At 42.0% G+C, this 16,803-nt stretch overlaps 1 protein-coding gene across 5 annotated transcripts in view; it reads right to left on the reverse strand.

Annotated features, from left to right (window-relative positions):
* Positions 1 to 10,814: 10,814 nt before the first annotated feature.
* Positions 10,815 to 16,803, reverse strand: part of fnip2 (folliculin interacting protein 2) — a 74,098-nt gene continuing 68,109 nt past the window's right edge. For 4 of the 5 annotated variants that reach the window (XM_033018339.1, XM_033018331.1, XM_033018357.1 and 1 more), the window contains 2 exons: positions 16,539 to 16,654; positions 10,815 to 14,885 (listed from right to left, as the gene is read on the reverse strand). In XM_033018339.1, coding sequence (XP_032874230.1) covers positions 14,807 to 14,885; positions 16,539 to 16,654 — 195 coding nt within the window. In that variant the 3' untranslated portion in view covers positions 10,815 to 14,806. The remainder of the gene's footprint in view (positions 14,886 to 16,538; positions 16,655 to 16,803) is intronic. The other variant, XM_033018347.1, reaches the window with a different exon arrangement.

Genomic DNA, 16,803 nt, shown 5'->3' on the forward strand with positions numbered 1-16,803 from the left:
ACCCCACTATGACATCCACTATAAATCCTTGGCTATCTGGACTACACTTCTTCCCACCCTGCTTCCTGTAAGGACTCCATCCCCTACTCCCAATTCCTCCGTCTACGCCGCATCTGCTCCCAGGATGAGGCATTACAAACCAGGGCATCGGAGATGTCCTCATTCTTTAGGGAACGGGGGTTCCCCTCTTCTACCATGGATGAGGCTCTCACTAGGGTTTCTTCGATACCCCATGACACTCTCTCTCCCCATCTCCCCACTCATAACAAGGGCAGAGTCCCCCTTGTCCTCACCTTGCACCCTACCAGCTGTCACATACAACAAGTAATCCTCCGTCATTTTCACCACCTCCAACGTGACCCCACCACCTACCACATCTTCCCATCTCCTCCCGTCTGCTTTCTGCAGAGACCACTCCCTCTGTAACTCCATGGTCCATTCGTCCCTTCCCACCCGAATCACCCCCTCTCCGGGCACTTTCCCTTGCAACTGCAGGAAATGCTGCACTTGTCGCTTCACCCCCCCCCCCTCCCCTTTGACTCCATTCAAGGACCCATTCAGTCTTTCCAAGTGCGACAGAGGTTCACCTGCACCTCCTCCAACCTCATCTATTGCATCCGCTGCCCTAAATGTCAGCTGCTCTACATCGGTGAGACCAAGCGTAGGCTTGGCGATCGCTTCGCCGAACACCTCCACTCGGTTCGCGTTAACCAACCTGATCTCCCGGTGGCTCAGCACTTCAGCTCCCCCTCCCATTCCGAATCCAACCTTTCTGTCCTGGGCCTCCTTCGTGGTCAGAGTGAAGACCACCAGAAATTGGAGGAGCAGCACCTCATATTTCGTTTGGGCAGTTTGTACCCCAGTGGTTTGAACATTGACTTCTCTAATTTCAGGTAGTCCTTACTGTCTCCTCCCCTTCTCAGCTCTCCCTCTAGTCCTCTGGCTCCTCCTCTTCCTTTCTTCTTCACGCCCACCCCCCCCCCCCCCACCACCCTCACATCAGTCTGAAGAAGGGTTTCGGCCAGAAACGTCGCCTATTTCCTTCGCTCCATAGATGTTGCCTCACCCGCTGAGTTTCTCCTGCATTTTTGTTTACCATCAATTTTCCAGCATCTGCAGTTCCTTCTTAAACTACAAACCTGTATATCTTTGGAGTGTGAGAAGAAACAGAGCACCCGGAGAAAACCTACAGGGCACAGGGAGAACATACATAGAAACATAGAAACATAGAAATTAGGCGCAGGAGTAGGCCATTCGGCCCTTCGAGCCTGCACCGCCATTCAATATGATCATGGCTGATCGTCCAACTCAGTATCCCGTACCTGCCTTCTCTCCATACCCTCTGATCCCCTTAGCCACAAGGGCCACATCTAGCTCCCTCTTAAATATAGCCAATGAACTGGTCTCGACTACCCTCTGTGGCAGAGAATTCCAGAGATTCACCACTCTCTGTGTGAAAAAAGTTCTTCTCATCTCGGTTTTAAAGGATTTCCCCCTTATCCTTAAGCTGTGACCCCTTGTCCTGGACTTCCCCAACATCGGGAGCAATCTTCCTGCATCTAGCCTGTCCAACCCCTTAAGAATTTTGTAAGTTTCTATAAGATCCCCTCTCAATCTCCTAAATTCTAGAGAGTATAAACCAAGTCTATCCAGTCTTTCTTCATAAGACAGTCCTGACATCCCAGGAATCAGTCTGGTGAACCTTCTCTGCACTCCCTCTATGGCAATAATGTCCTTCCTCAGATTTGGAGACCAAAACTGTACGCAATACTCCAGGTGTGGTCTCACCAAGACCCTACAACTGCAGTAGAACCTCCCTGCTCCTATACTCAAATCCTTTTGCTATGAAAGCTAACATACCATTTGCTTTCTTCACTGCCTGCTGCACCTGCATGTCTACTTTCAATGACTGGTGTACCATGACACCCAGGTCTCGCTGCATCTCCCCTTTTCCTAGTCGGCCACCATTTAGATAATAGTCTGCTTTCCTGTTTTTGCCACCAAAATGGATAACCTCACATTTATCCACATTATACTGCATCTGCCAAACATTTGCCCACTCACCCAGCCTATCCAAGTCACCTTGCAGTCTCCTAGCATCCTCCTCACAGCTAACACTGCCCCCCAGCTTAGTGTCATCCACAAACTTGGAGATATTGCCTTCAATTCCCTCATCCAGATCATTAATATATATTGTAAATAGCTGGGGTCCCATCACTGAGCCTTGCGGTACCCCACTAGTCACTGCCCGCCATTGTGAAAAGGACCCGTTTACTCCTACTCTTTGCTTCCCGTTTGCCAGCCAGTTCTCTATCCACATCAATACTGAACCCCCAATGCCGTGTGCTTTAAGTTTGTATACTAATCTCCTATGTGGGACCTTGTCGAAAGCCTTCTGGAAGTCCAGATACACCACATCCACTGGTTCTCCCCATATCCACGCTACTAGTTACATCCTCGAAGAATTCTATAAGATTCGTCAGACATGATTTACCTTTTGTAAATCCATGCTGTTTCACAGAGAGATGTGAATCTGTGGAATTCTCTGCCTCAGAGGGCGGTGGAGGCCGGTTCTCTGGATACTTTCAAGAGAGAGCTAGATAGGGCTCTTAAAGATAGCAGAATCAGGGGATATGTGGAGAACTGCTATCTCTTTGATGACCCTCCATATAGACAGCACCTGTAGTCAGGATCGAACCCGGGTCTCTGACACTGCAAGGCAGCAACTCTACCGCGGTGCCACCCCGGGGTAAATAGATACAAGGCAAGGGCTCAGTAATTTAAGTAAAGATATAAGAAATGTATTTACTCAATTTATTCTCTCCATATTCTAGATTAATACAGAGAACTGCTATCCATCTCTTTGATGACCCTCAGACTATCCTTGATTGGACTTTGTGTTCAAAAGGGAACTGCAGATGCTGGAATATCGAAGGTACACAAAATTGCTGGGGAAACTCAGCGGGTGCAGCAGCATCTATGGAGCGAAGGAAATAGGCGACGTTTCGGGCCGAAACCCTTCTTCAAAACACTCTGTCCTGGGTCTCCTCCATTGCCAGAGTGAGCAACAGCGGAAATTGGAGGAACAGCACCTCATATTCCGTCTGGGGTCCTTGCGTCCTTATGGCATTAACATTGAATTCTCCCAATTTGGCTAGCCCGTGCTGTCTCCTCCCCTTCCTCAACCCTCTAGCTGTCTCCTCCCATCCGCCCGCCCTCGGGCTCCTCCTCCTCCTCCCTTTTTCCTTCTTTCTTTCCCCACCCCCCATCAGTCTGAAGAAGGGTTTCGGCCCGAAACGTCGCCTATTTCCTTTGCTCCATAGATGCTGCTGCACCCGCTGAGTTTCCCCAGCAATTTTGTGTACCTTGATTGGACTTTGCTGGCTTTACCTTGCACTAAACGTTATTCACTTATCATGGATCTACACTGTAAATGGATGGACTATAATCATGTATTGTCTTTCTGCTGACTGATTAGCACGCAACTAAAGGGAGTGCAGCGTAGGCTTACAAGGTTAATTCACGGGATGGCGGGACTGTCATATGTTGAGAGAATGGAGCAGCTGGGCTTGTACACTCTGGGGTTTAGAAGGATGAGAGGGAATCTTATTGAAACATATAAGATTATTAAGGGTTTGGACACGCTAGAGGCAGGAAACATGTTCCTGATGTTGGGGGAGTCCAGAACCAGGGGCCAGTTTAAGAATAAGGGGTAAGCTATTTAGAACAGAGATGAGGAAACACTTTTTCACACAGAGAGATGTGAATCTGTGGAATTCTCTGCCTCAGAGGGCGGTGGAGGCCGGTTCTCTGGATACTTTCAAGAGAGAGCTAGATAGGGCTCTTAAAGATAGCAGAGTCAGGGGATATGTGGAGAAGGCAGGAACAGGGTACTGATTGTAGCAATGTTACAAAATTTTGAGATTTTAAAAATCAAGTCTGTAATTTATCCCATCAGATAAAGCATAACAATAAGTTTAATTTGACACCTAATTCACTTTCATATCTCATGATTTTTGCAACCACATTCAACTTTTGCAGCTGCATGGCTCTCCAGGCAAGCTGGGTGGAGAGGAGATCTTAGGCACCATCAGCGCACAAAGTACAAACGTTCAAAACTTCATTGTGGAGGTTCTGCACAGAACAATCATTGCTGACCACGTACAGCAATCTCTACTAACATTAGCAATGTTACAAAATTTTGAGATTTAAAAAATCAAGTCTGTAATTTATCCCATCAGATAAAGCATAAAAAGAAGTTTAATTTGACACCTAATTCACTTGCATATCTCATGTATTTAAAACGTTATGGCCATTTTCATACTCGGAAATGAGCATCTTGTTCCCTATTGATTTTCTATGGACATAACAAAAAAGCTGTGATCGTGAACAGTCAAAAGCCCATAACTTTCTTAAAAATTAAGAGAACTGAATGAAATTTTCAGTTATCATAGATTGAAGCATTCTGAAACAAATATAAAATAATCTTACTTGGATGACCTGGAATTAAAGCATATAATTAGTTAGTTACCTAATTGTAGCTAATTTCAGACTTCAATTACTAGATCTAAACATCTATCCATTTCTTAATAAATGATTAACATTTTTAAATAGCCTAAATGTCCAAATAATATTCACAAATAATTCACAATAAAACATGATTTTTAAATCTCATTTACATTAATTTATAGACCAAATGGAAGGAATTTAGTGTTCAATTGCTGTAAATAAATGCCCATTTTAAATCAGCTTTCCAGTGGGTCCCTGTGGAACGCGCTGGTTTGGAACGTTCACATTGCGGTAGATTTGTGCCCCAAATGCCCAGAAAAATACTGCGGGATATAATGCGCCCAAAATGAGCTACTCGCAATATTAAACTTTGTATAAAGGGATCTTAAGAAGCCCTTTTTAATGTAAAAATATACAACCTACCTTCACTTATTTGCTCTATGAGACCCTGCGGTTGCTGGTGGTCGCGGGTTTAGAGACTGATTTTTAAACTACTATAACTATTATACGAGGCCTTTAAAACTAATAATAGCTTTTGCGACGGGGTCTTCCAGCGATTTTTCGTTAATAATTAACTAGGCTGAACATCTTCGATTTGAACAGCCTAGAGAAAATCGCGTTTTAAACCCGCCCCCCTCTAAACGGCGCCAAAATCGCGCACACCCGCAGCGGCAGATTTTCAACGACGCTTCAGGTAGGCTTTGCAACATACCTACTGATTGAGGATGATCAACCATGATCACATTGAATGGTGGTTCTGGCTCGAAGGGCCGAATGGCCTACTCCTGCATCTATTGTCTATTAAACTCATGCCCCCGACTCTGGGTAAGACACTTTATTTACCCTATCTATTTCCCTCATGATTTTATACACCTCTATAAGATCACCCCCTCCCCAACCTCCAGCTCTCCAAGGAATAAAGTCTTAGCCTGTCCAACCACTCACCTTGCTGTTCTAGCAACATCCTCGCAAATCTTCTCTGCATTCCGTCCAGCTTAATAACATTCTTCCTATAACTGGATTACCAAAACTGAACACAATAGTCCAAATGCGGCCTCACCAATGTATTGTACCACATAACACCCAAACCTCTGTACACAATACTGTAATTTTTGATAACTATTTCACAGTCTATGATACCACCTACTTTAGAGCCCATTGCAAACTTACTAATCATGCCTTCACATTCTCATCCAAATCGTTGGTATAAACCACAAACAGCAGTGGGCCCAGCACCGATCCACTAGTCACAGGCCTCCAATACAAAAAACAACCTTCCATTACCATCCTCTGCTTCCTTCCATGAAGGCTATTCTGTATCCAGGCAACTAGCTCTCCCTAGATGTCATGCAATCTACCGTTCCAGAGCAGCCTGCCATGCAGAGTATTACCAACTGCTTTGCTTGAAATCAATATAGACAACGTCTACTGCCTTACCTTCGTCAACCTTCTCGGTTACTTCAAAAACTCAATCAAATTTGTGAGATATGATCTCCCATGGACAGAACAATGTTAACTATCCCTAATCAGAACCATGTTAACTATCCCTAATCAGAGCCCTAATCAGAGCCCTAATCGCAGAGGTGGAGCCCCGCGGGTTGGCGGAGCCCGTGGCTGGGGCCTGGCTCAGTACCATGGAGAGGAGCTGCCAGCGATAGTGAGGTCAGTGCGGCGGTCGATGATGACGCTGAGTGACGGAACGGGATAGGCCACGTAGAGCGAGGACGCCGCTGCCGGGGGAAGGAACAAAGGAGGACCCGGCCTGCGGGAACCACCATGAGGGGGACCTGGCGCGGGGGTAATTTGTAACTTTGTCTGCGCCCTTTTTGTGGCAACTATTCATATACCTTGGGTATGCAAGCAAAGAATTTAATTGTGACTTGTCACATGTGACAATAAAGCATTCATTCAAATTAATATAGTTTCCCTTAATGTACATAAAATCTCTGGATTCTCCTTAATGTTATCTACCAGAGCTATCTCCTGCCCCCTTAAATATGTTCCTCAGTGCTCTAAACTCCTCTAAGGATGCACTTAATCCCAGCTGCCTTCACATTGTTTCCTTTTCCCAGACCAGAATCTCAATTTCTCTCATCATCCAGGTGCCCTCATTCCCACCTGCTTTGCCCTTCACTCTAACAGGAACATGCATGGCCTGAACTCTCACCATCGCACTTTTAAAAGCATCCCGCTTTCCGGACATCTCTTTGCCAGCAAACAACAAACTCCAAACAACTTTAGCAAGCTCCTTGTATAATATCATCAAAATTAGCTTTTCCCAAATTTAGAATTTTAATTTGTGGGTCTATGCTGTCTTTATCCATAACCATTTAAAAGCTAATAGGACTGTGGGCACTGGTTCCAAAAGGCTAATCCTCTGACACTTCAGTCACCTGTTTTTCCCATTTTCCTATGTAGATCAAGCTTTGCCCTCTCCCTTATTGGGGCCTCTATATATTTTCCTGAACTCATTTGACAAATTCCACCCCATCCAAGCCTTTGGCACTATGACGGTCCCAGTCTAAGTTGGGAAAGTTTAAAGCCCCTTCTGCGGGGGGATTTTAATGTTTCCAATAGACTGAGCTATCACAGTGCCATGGGGAGAGATGGGGTGGAATTTTAACTACTATTTCCCATTAGTCTTGCAGCTGATGGTGTGTGTAAGGAGAAGTCATAGTGAAAGCTGGGAGACGAGGCTTCATTCAAGTTTCCAATGCAACCATGTTCATGTTAAAATTCAGAAGTTGGCTGGCGTTTTTCCATTTGAAAAGGATACTCTGGAGGGATATGCAGAAAGCACGAGTTGCAGCCAGCCTCCAAGCAGGGTACATAGGTCACTGAACGAGTGAGAGGGCAAGGAGATTGGCCACCAGACACCACATATTGTATACAAGCAGTGTTAGAGTATGATGGGCACAATTTACCACACAAGTGCTGGAGTAACTCATGTTAGGCAGCATCTGTGAAGAACACGGACAGGCGATGTTTCGGGTCGGGACCCTTCTTCGGACTCTAAATACAAATCCCGACCTGAAACATGGCCTATGCACGCTCTCCACAGCTGCTGCCTGACCCGCTGAGTTACTCCAGCACCGTGCTGTTTTGTAAACCAGCATCTGCAGGTCCTCGTGTCAAATACAGTTTGGACGGGACAGAGGGAAAAAGTCATCAAGATTCTTCATTAATCTCCACACCATTGGACAAGCTCGCCTTCTACTGACAACAGCTTAAATGAGAATACTCGGACTTTGTTGGTTTAAGAGTGTGACTTTGCAGCCTGGACTGATCCGACGAGACTTGTAGTTTGTCATCAGTCGATTATATTTTGGTTCAGCAGTGATGGCTGCCAGCATTTTCTGAATGACACATTTGGATTAGCAGACTTCACCATTAAGCGACATGAATAACTGAGATGCTTGTATATTTAGATTTCTTCCCATTTAAACCACACATTTATACATCAAGCTGAGAACACTTGGCCTTAATAATTAGATAAATACAGGTGAAACGTAGTTAAAAATAAAAGCACTGGGCCTATTTGCTTCTCTCCATGTATCTCAATCTAGTTTCATAACATTTTGTAATAAACACAATGTAATAAATATTGAATTAAAATAATGACCAAGCTTGAAGCAACAACCAGCTTTGAAAGGACCTGTAATTTACTTTGGGAAATCACAGGAAAGGATCAAAAGCATCAGGTGGAGAAACTGCTTTGTCAACAACTGCATTTCACGCAATTACAAACTTGCTCCGATAGAGCAGACACACACCACACTTGACACGGGATCCCCTACTACCAACTCCTCAGTCTCTGCTGCATCTGTGCCCAAGGCGAGGTGTTCCATACCAGGACATCCAAGATGTTCTCATTCTTTAGGAAACAGGGGTTCCCCTCTTCCATCATAGATGAGGCCCTCACACATCTCCTCAGTACCCCGCAGCTCTGCTCTTTCTCCCCCTCCCCCCCCTCCAGTCGCAACACGGACAGAGTCCCCCATGGTCCTCACCTTTCACCCCATCAGCCGTCACATACAGCACATGATCCTCTGACATTTTTGCCACCTCCAACTGGATCCCACCACCAGCAACATCTTCCCATCTCCACCCCTTTCCGTTTTTAGATGGGTTAGTTAGTAAATTTATAGCCAACAACAATTACAGATTTGGGTGGAGAAATGGAAAATGTTTAATCTGAATAAGTATGAGGTGTTATACTTTAGGATGTCGAATGCAAGGGGAAAAGTATATAGTTAAAGGGCCCAAAACATCAGTTATGTATACAGGGATCTTGGGGTCTAAGTCCACAGCTCCATGAAATGGCAATACAAGTACATAAAGAGTTAAGGAAAGCATATAGTATGGTTGCCTTCATCGGATGTCACATACAAGAGCCAGGAAGCCATGGTGTAGCTTCATAGGACTCTGGTTCAGCCCCATTCGGAGTATTATGTGCAGTTCTGGTTGTCCCATTACAGGAAGGATGTGGAGGCTTCGTAGGTTTATCAGGATACTAGCTGGATTAGAGTGCATTAGCTATAAGATTGGACTCACTTAAATGTTTCCCATTGTTGGTGGCTGAGGGGAGACCTGATAGATATATACAAAATGATGAGACATAGATAAGGGAGACACAACCATCTTTTTACCCCAGAGTGGTTGTGTCAAATACTAGAGAACATCTCAGGTAGTCTATACTGATGAAGGCAAGCAAACCATAGGCCCCCTTCAGTCTGAAGGATCTTGACCCAAAACGTCACCCATCCCTTCTCTCCAGAGATGGTGCCTGACCTGCTGAGTTACTCCAGCATTTTGTGTCTATCTTTGGTTTAAACCAGCATCTGCAGTTCCTTCCTGCACATATGCCCCCTTTAACTATTTACTTGGGCTGCCATTTCGGGGAGTCCATAGGCTGTATATGGTATGCCTGCCTTCATCAGTCATTGAGTATGAGGAAGTCATGTTGCATCTTTAGAGGACTTGTTCATAGCTTTAAAGTGAAAGTGGGAAAGTTTAAAGGAGATATGCGGGGTAAGTTGTGCTTTTGTTCCAGTGGTAGGTGCCTGGAATGGGTGGTGAACACTGATACGTTAGAAATGAATAAGATGCTTTTAGATAAGTATATGAAAATGCAGGGAATGTGGATCAGGTGCTGGCAAAAAGGGTTAGTTTAATCATGCATCATGTTTGACTCCGACGTTGTGGGCCATAGGGCCTGTTCATGTGTTTCACTGTTCTGTTTACCCATCCAGTCTGCACAGCGAACACACATTCCTTTGCCACTTCTGTCAGCTCCAGCAGTATCCCACCACTTATGTCTTCCCCTTTCTGCATTCCATACGGTCCAATGTCCATGACTTCTTGGTCTACTCATTCCTCCCAAAGGACTTCCTTGCAACTGCAGGAGGTGCAGCACTTGTCTCTTCATCTCCTCCCACCAGCATCCAGGGACCAGAAAGATCTTCCAAGTGAGGCAGAGGTTCACAGGCATTTCTTCTAACCCGGCAAACTGCATTACGTGTATTATGGTGCTCACGATGTGGCCTCCTGTATACAGGCAAAGCCATGTGTAAACTGGACAACTAGTTTACGGAGCATCTGTGGTACATATGGTTTGCCCACATGGCCACTCAAGCTTCTAATTGTCGTTTTAACCCTTTTCATTAATCATATTAACCCACCAGCCTCCTCCAATGCCACGTAAGCCAGGCACAAATTGGAAGAACATCTTATATTCTGCTTGGGGAGCTTGCATCCTCTTCTTCCTTCCCCACCTCCACTTGCTTCCACCCATCATTTACCAGCCTGTCCTATTCCTCCCCCTCCCAACATGGTTGCATCTGCCCATCATCCCAGCCCCATCTGCTTCTACCCCCAACTCTTCCATTCTCCCCCTCCAATATTGTTTTGTATTAACAATCTTTCCTCGTCGCTCAGTCCTGATGCAGTGTATCGGCATGATTTGCCTCCACAGATGCTGTTTGACCCAACAAGTTCTGCCAGCACCCCAGTTTTTGTCGCTTCAAAGATTCAAAACGATACATTAACATTTGCATGAGAATGTGTATATCTACTTCTGACATTCTACTCAATGCCTCATTGTAGAACTGAATAGATAATAATGACAATGTGGTATATAGTATAAATCTTATGCTCTTGGAAAAACTCATGTTGCATTTTACTGAGAAACCTGCAATTCTGCACCATCCTTTAAAACCACCTTTTCTTGAAAGGCACAAACATTTTAGAATGTGTCAAGTTTCCTTCTTTGCATTGTTGCTATTTTAAACAATGGACATGAATTTAAAAAAAAACGCTTTTATTCATTTTGACACTCCAAGATAAAAACGATAACAAAATACTGAAGTAAAAACATCAACATTAGCTATGACCAAATGTTGTGTAAATTCACTATTTCTCACACCATTTGACTTCCAGAATAAAATGCAATTATATATGTATAGGATTTCATGAATCTGACAAACGTTAGAATCAAACATTTTAATATCAACATTGATATGGGCTAAAAATTAAGGAATACTTCTGTCGGCCACGAACTCAAAAGTCACATTCAACAACTATTATTTTCCATGCAGACCAGTATTTCTAAAATCCATTCAACACAAATTTAAAAAGATGTCACAACAGAAAAGCTACACCAAAAATTATGCCTAGCATAATTAAAATGTTACTATGCCACATATCATTTTAGGAATTTGATTCGTAGCAAAATTCAAAAATACACAAAGACAAATTTGGAAAGGTAAGACATTGCAAACAAAGAAAGTTTGGATTCCTGTCAGTCAACTGAGGTAGATTTAACAAGTAACATTTCTCAGAATGTCGGTCAGTTTAAATCCCCACTTTAAATAGAAATGTACTTAGTGTTCTTTTAAAAAAATAGCTTTATGAAAATCTTTCGGCTTAAGTCTCTCCATATTTGAAAAATTGTCTTGAGATTAATTTATCGGACATTTAGGTTAGAAAAGCTTGCTCAACGTGCTAAATACCAGCCAATTAATTACGCAGGGAAAATTAGCAAAGTACAGAGTTGTACAGACTAACTGCAGCATTGTTTCACTTTCGCTGAAGATGCAGGACTGCAATAATTTTTAAGATGCAAACGTAAACACAACTGCATTCCCTACTGGGATTGATATCAATTAAAGCAGGAAATAATGAAAGTTCCCCAATATATAGTTCTTCCTAATGCAGATTACAGAGCAAATAACAAACCCGATCACATGCACTTTTCACATGAATCGACTTGCAGCTAGACAGAATGAACGACAAGTGTACCAGATTCTTCACCAACTACATTGTAGCAATAAAGGGACAATCAAGACAAAATGTTATATACGAGTGCAATCATTGATTATGCACATTCACTCCTGCAATCTGTCACTACAATTAAAAAATATATACTGTGAGAATATTATCAACGAGTGAGATTTAAACCTGCATTTACATGACGTCAGAATACTTCAATGTTGGCCATTGGTTAACATTCTTCAATAAGAAGTGAATTTATGCAATAAAGCGGCAAAAACTAATGGAGAAATAGAATTAAGGTATTAAAATAAATTTAGTGTCATTTATTCTTACAGTATTTGATTCAGATGATCTGCTGAAAGCTTCAAATGTGACGTGCTCTAAAAGCTGTGTTTCAGAGGGCAATGATGGACCAACAAATATATCAAGACCATAAATGCCACAAGACAGACATCGCAGAGTCAGCATAGTGTTAAAGATTCTGAGACTCCTCACTAAATTCCATGCTTGTCCACAGTCTACAATAGGTTTGTAAATTTATACAGCAAATCAAAATACTTTAGGAATCAGGTCAGCTACAGCTCAAGTTAGTAGCCATGGTTAATGGTACAGAAGTAATGGCATATCCCACATGTTCCAAGGACATTCTCCCTCTTGCCCAGTACTGAAGAAGGATGAGGAACCTGAAATATATACCCTTTGCACAAATGTGACCTGATATGCTGAATATTTCCAGCATTTGCTGGAGGTTTATTTTAATGCACTGTTTAGCATTCAGTAAGGATGTAAGATATTGTTTCTTCATTAAAAAGGCCAACTATTCAATGGCAAAAATGGAGATTTTTAAAAATTATTTAAAGATGCCTTAACACGCAAAATCTCTGTGAGGTGCCACTCTCGAAAAGGTGGATCAATTTAACCTCTATATTAGGCGAGAGAATAAACTGTGTTGATATTCAAAACAGAATGCATTGGGGCATTAAAATGATTCAGAATCAAGATTTAGATGCATGACACAGAGAGAATAAAATCCTTTTCATCTCAAGCGTTCTGCCGCTAAGGAATCAAAATGTGTGGTTACTGATCACCCAGCTTAGGCGGCCAAATCCGAATATTAATCTTTGTGTCAAGTAGCTGAAACCTCATCCAGGCTTTGTCAGTGTTCTCTATTTTGGGACGGCATGACTCCATGAACTTTACTTTCCATTGCAGCTATAATGAGTTTTCAAGAGAGCAGTAATGCGTCCGTTGGACATGTAACAAAATTACAAATACAGTCTGGTTCAAACACATTACTCGATTGCAAAATTTCTGATATGCAATCCTCCTCATTGATAACATACAAGCATTGGTGGCAAGAAAAGTTAAATGCTGCGTTGTTCAAATAGTAGTGTGAGTGTGTTCAGATTTTCATGCCTTTCTTTTTTAGAAATACCATTATAAAGTTTCAGGCACTTTTACATTCTAGCAATAGGCTGTCAAGGCAAGATGACTTGTCCAACAGTCCAAGATCAAACATGTAAACTTCAAACAAGCTACATTTACAGTTTCCAAGAATTCACCAAAAAGCTCCAGTTTTTTTTACAATACAAAAAAAAACTATCCATTTTGTAATTCTTGAGATTAAGTGAACAGTAAACGAAAGCATCACCAATTTCTGCATCAAAGTTTGATTGTATTCTTCCCACTTAATTCTAAAATAAAAATGATTAAAAGTCTGCTTATTCAAAACAGAATCCAACCTACAGACATAACTAAATTAGAAGTTTTGCATTCAATACTTTGCCTTCTCACACAAAATATAAAGGACGTTGCACGCTGGGAGAACAATATAATTCCCCGAGGCAATCAAATTGTAATTTCGAGCAGAAACACATTTTCCTTCATGTCCTGAACTGCTTTTTGTGAAAAAATCTCTCGACAATAATGAACAAAAAGTTAATATTTGTAAAACATGGATATTTTTGCATTTGGCTGGTCCTTTGCAATAAATGAAATGGTGGGAAGATCATCTCAAAAGTCCTCCGAACATTATTTCTCAAATTAGATGCGCCTGGGAGCTCAGTATCCTGTTTTAACAGAGTAACAATGTTGTCTTATGTGTACCCAGCAGTTTCGTAAAATGCATTTATATCAGAAGAAGCTTCAATATAATTCTCACTAGCTCAGTCCGTATTGCATAAGGAGAATGCGCAAGAACCCTTTCCCCTTCCCACACTCCAATTGTTATGTTGGCACCATTCAACATCTGACTCCTCTACTGAAGTCAGAGTGGACTCGGAAATAAAATTTATTCCATTGAAAAGGGTCAGTGATTTTTTTCAGTATGAAGCTGAATTTCAGATGCTGCTCAATTCGTACAATGTCAACAAACAAAAAATTCTAACTAATTGTAAACAACACTCATTTAAAGATAATCCCTAAAAAATTTAAAACAATCTGCCTTCTTTGTCCCTTTAAACAGGAGCACAAATAAAACAAAAGCTTGTCAAACCACTTGTACAAGAAAAATGGACAATTGCTATAGCCCTACTTTTTGCAGTTTTTCTTGCAGGACAATGTAGTATCCTAGTAATTCAGAAACATCAAATCAATAGATGCAATTGTTTGTATTTCTGAACAGGAATGCTATGTAGATAGATTTTCTAACACTGTTATGCACCAATTAAGGCAACTGCTGAAATGATTCAAAAGTCACAATAAAACACAATAAAAGCAAGCATTCAAGATGGCATGTTTTTTGGATGATTCGTTTTGTTTGAAAACATGCCTTACTTGCAACAGCTTTTAGAATTTGACTAGTAAAGATAACCCTAAGCATTAGCCATGAAAATTCCTCACTGATAGACCATCACCTATCTCAGAAAATGCCTGAAAAGTGATGGAACATTTTCACTGTTGAATGAATGCACTCTTCATCAATGATCTTGTCATCGCTCTGATTGAGAGTTGTAGATAAGCATTAACAACATTTTCCAACTTGATGCCATCCAAGGTTCACAGTTTACCCTCCAGAGGGTTTAGCTTATAGGAGTATCTGGGCAACATATGGAGAATGAGTACTTGCTATAGCAGCCAACAGAGGCAAATCATTTGATTCAATTCTGTGGAAAAGAGAAAAAAAAAAGTTGTTGAAAACAGCTTTCTGTACACATCTCCCAAAACTGTACCACTTTTAAGGCAGCTTGCAAACCGACCACATGCATTATGTACCATACAAACAGATATGGACGCTTTGGAAGATCATGCACATTCTTATGGACTGACAGATTTGAACAGAGAAGGGGGATTAAGATAGAGCACGTGACAAAGTTAAGCCGAAACTATTCTCATATTTTACTCTCACCCATCAAAAGTAGGATCATGTATTTGGGAAAGCTCTATGGAATTGTATGGCTAACTTGACATTGAGGCTAATATTACTGAAGGCCCCCACACCCCCCCTCCCACTGCAAAGACACTGAAACCACTTAAGGCAAGTTAAAACAGGCCAGGACATACACTGAGGAATATTGTGGTACAGAGAGACCTATGGATACGTACATAGTTCCCCAAATGAGGCAGCGAAAGAAAGGTGGTGAAGTCAGTGCCAGCTTTCATCTGCTGTGGCATTGAGTAGAAGAGTTGGGACCGTGGCACAAAATGTTGGTTATATGCTAGAATGTTGTGTACAATACAGGTCGCCACACTAGAGGAACATTTTGATTAAGCTAGAGAGGGTGCAGAAAAACTCCCAAGAATGTTGCCTGGACTGAAGGGCTCAAGTGCAAAAGGAGAGATTGGATGACTGGGACTTTTTCCCTGGGGCAAAGGAAGCCAAAGAGTAACTTTTGCAGGTTTATTAAATCATGATGGACATTAATTGGATTAATAGTTACTTTTTCCCCAGGGTGGGGGAGTCTAAAACTAGAGGGCCTAGATTTAATACAAGGTGATTTAAAGAGATACGAGGGTTTTTTTCCACAAAGGGTACTTGGCATCTTGATTTTCTGAAGGTAGTGGCAGCTGCAGTTACAGCGTTTAAATACTTTGACAGGTACATAGATAGGAGAGGTTCAAAGCATACAATGCCAAACGTACGCAAATGGCATTAATTTAGATAGGCATCAAGGTCAATAAGGACCAAGAGCCCGATTCTGCACTGTGTAACATGAATGAATCTATGATTCTCTTTTGACACAGACCAGAGTATCGAAATGGATACATAAAAAACAAAGAGGTATGCACAAAGACCTCCCATGAAATGCTGACGCAAAGCTAATATATCACAGCCAGCTCCTGACTGCAGGACTGGGATGCATCGGACTAAAATATCACCACGTGTTGTACCAGCTGGCAGCAACACAAGACATTTTTAAATTATACACAAGAGGAAAAAAATAGACTGTTTTTAAAGACCAAAAATTTAATTTATAATTTGAAAGTATTTATAAAATGTGCCGAGACTACAGCACAAAGGAAAATCTCTATTTTCAATGAGCACCAATGGCAAATTTGGAGAAAATACAAAGTTTGTCACAAAATAAATAGTTAAGCTTTAAAAATTACATTGACCGGAATTTCACTAAAATGAAGCTGCCATGGGACTTTACACATACGCCCATTTAATCTGAAATACACAATGTGGCACGCTTGCATCACTGCACAGGACTGGCAGATACTATTTTGAGCTCCAGTCTCTGGAGTCTGCAATGGGACTTGAACACATCCTTTTAACTTAAGCAAATCCGCAGAATAGTTTAAATGTTTTGATTTACCCCAGCACCACTCCCAGTTCTTTTATGTGGACTCTAGTGTGGCCTTTGAGGTACTCAGACAGCATCTTACTTGTAAAATACAGCTCTTGAAGTCGATCCTCAAGATGGATCACACACTGCAATGAAGAGAGACGGGGATGTCAGAATTAATTCAGCAGAAACAAAATTCAGTACAAATTACTCAAATTTGGAAAACACATTTGGAAAGATTGGGGTTAATTAGGAATAGTCAGCACGACTAGCATGGGAGAAGGAGTCTCATGGG

The sequence above is a fragment of the Amblyraja radiata genome, chromosome 1 (genome assembly GCF_010909765.2).
Source record: "Amblyraja radiata isolate CabotCenter1 chromosome 1, sAmbRad1.1.pri, whole genome shotgun sequence".
Taxonomy (NCBI): Eukaryota; Metazoa; Chordata; class Chondrichthyes; order Rajiformes; family Rajidae; genus Amblyraja; species Amblyraja radiata.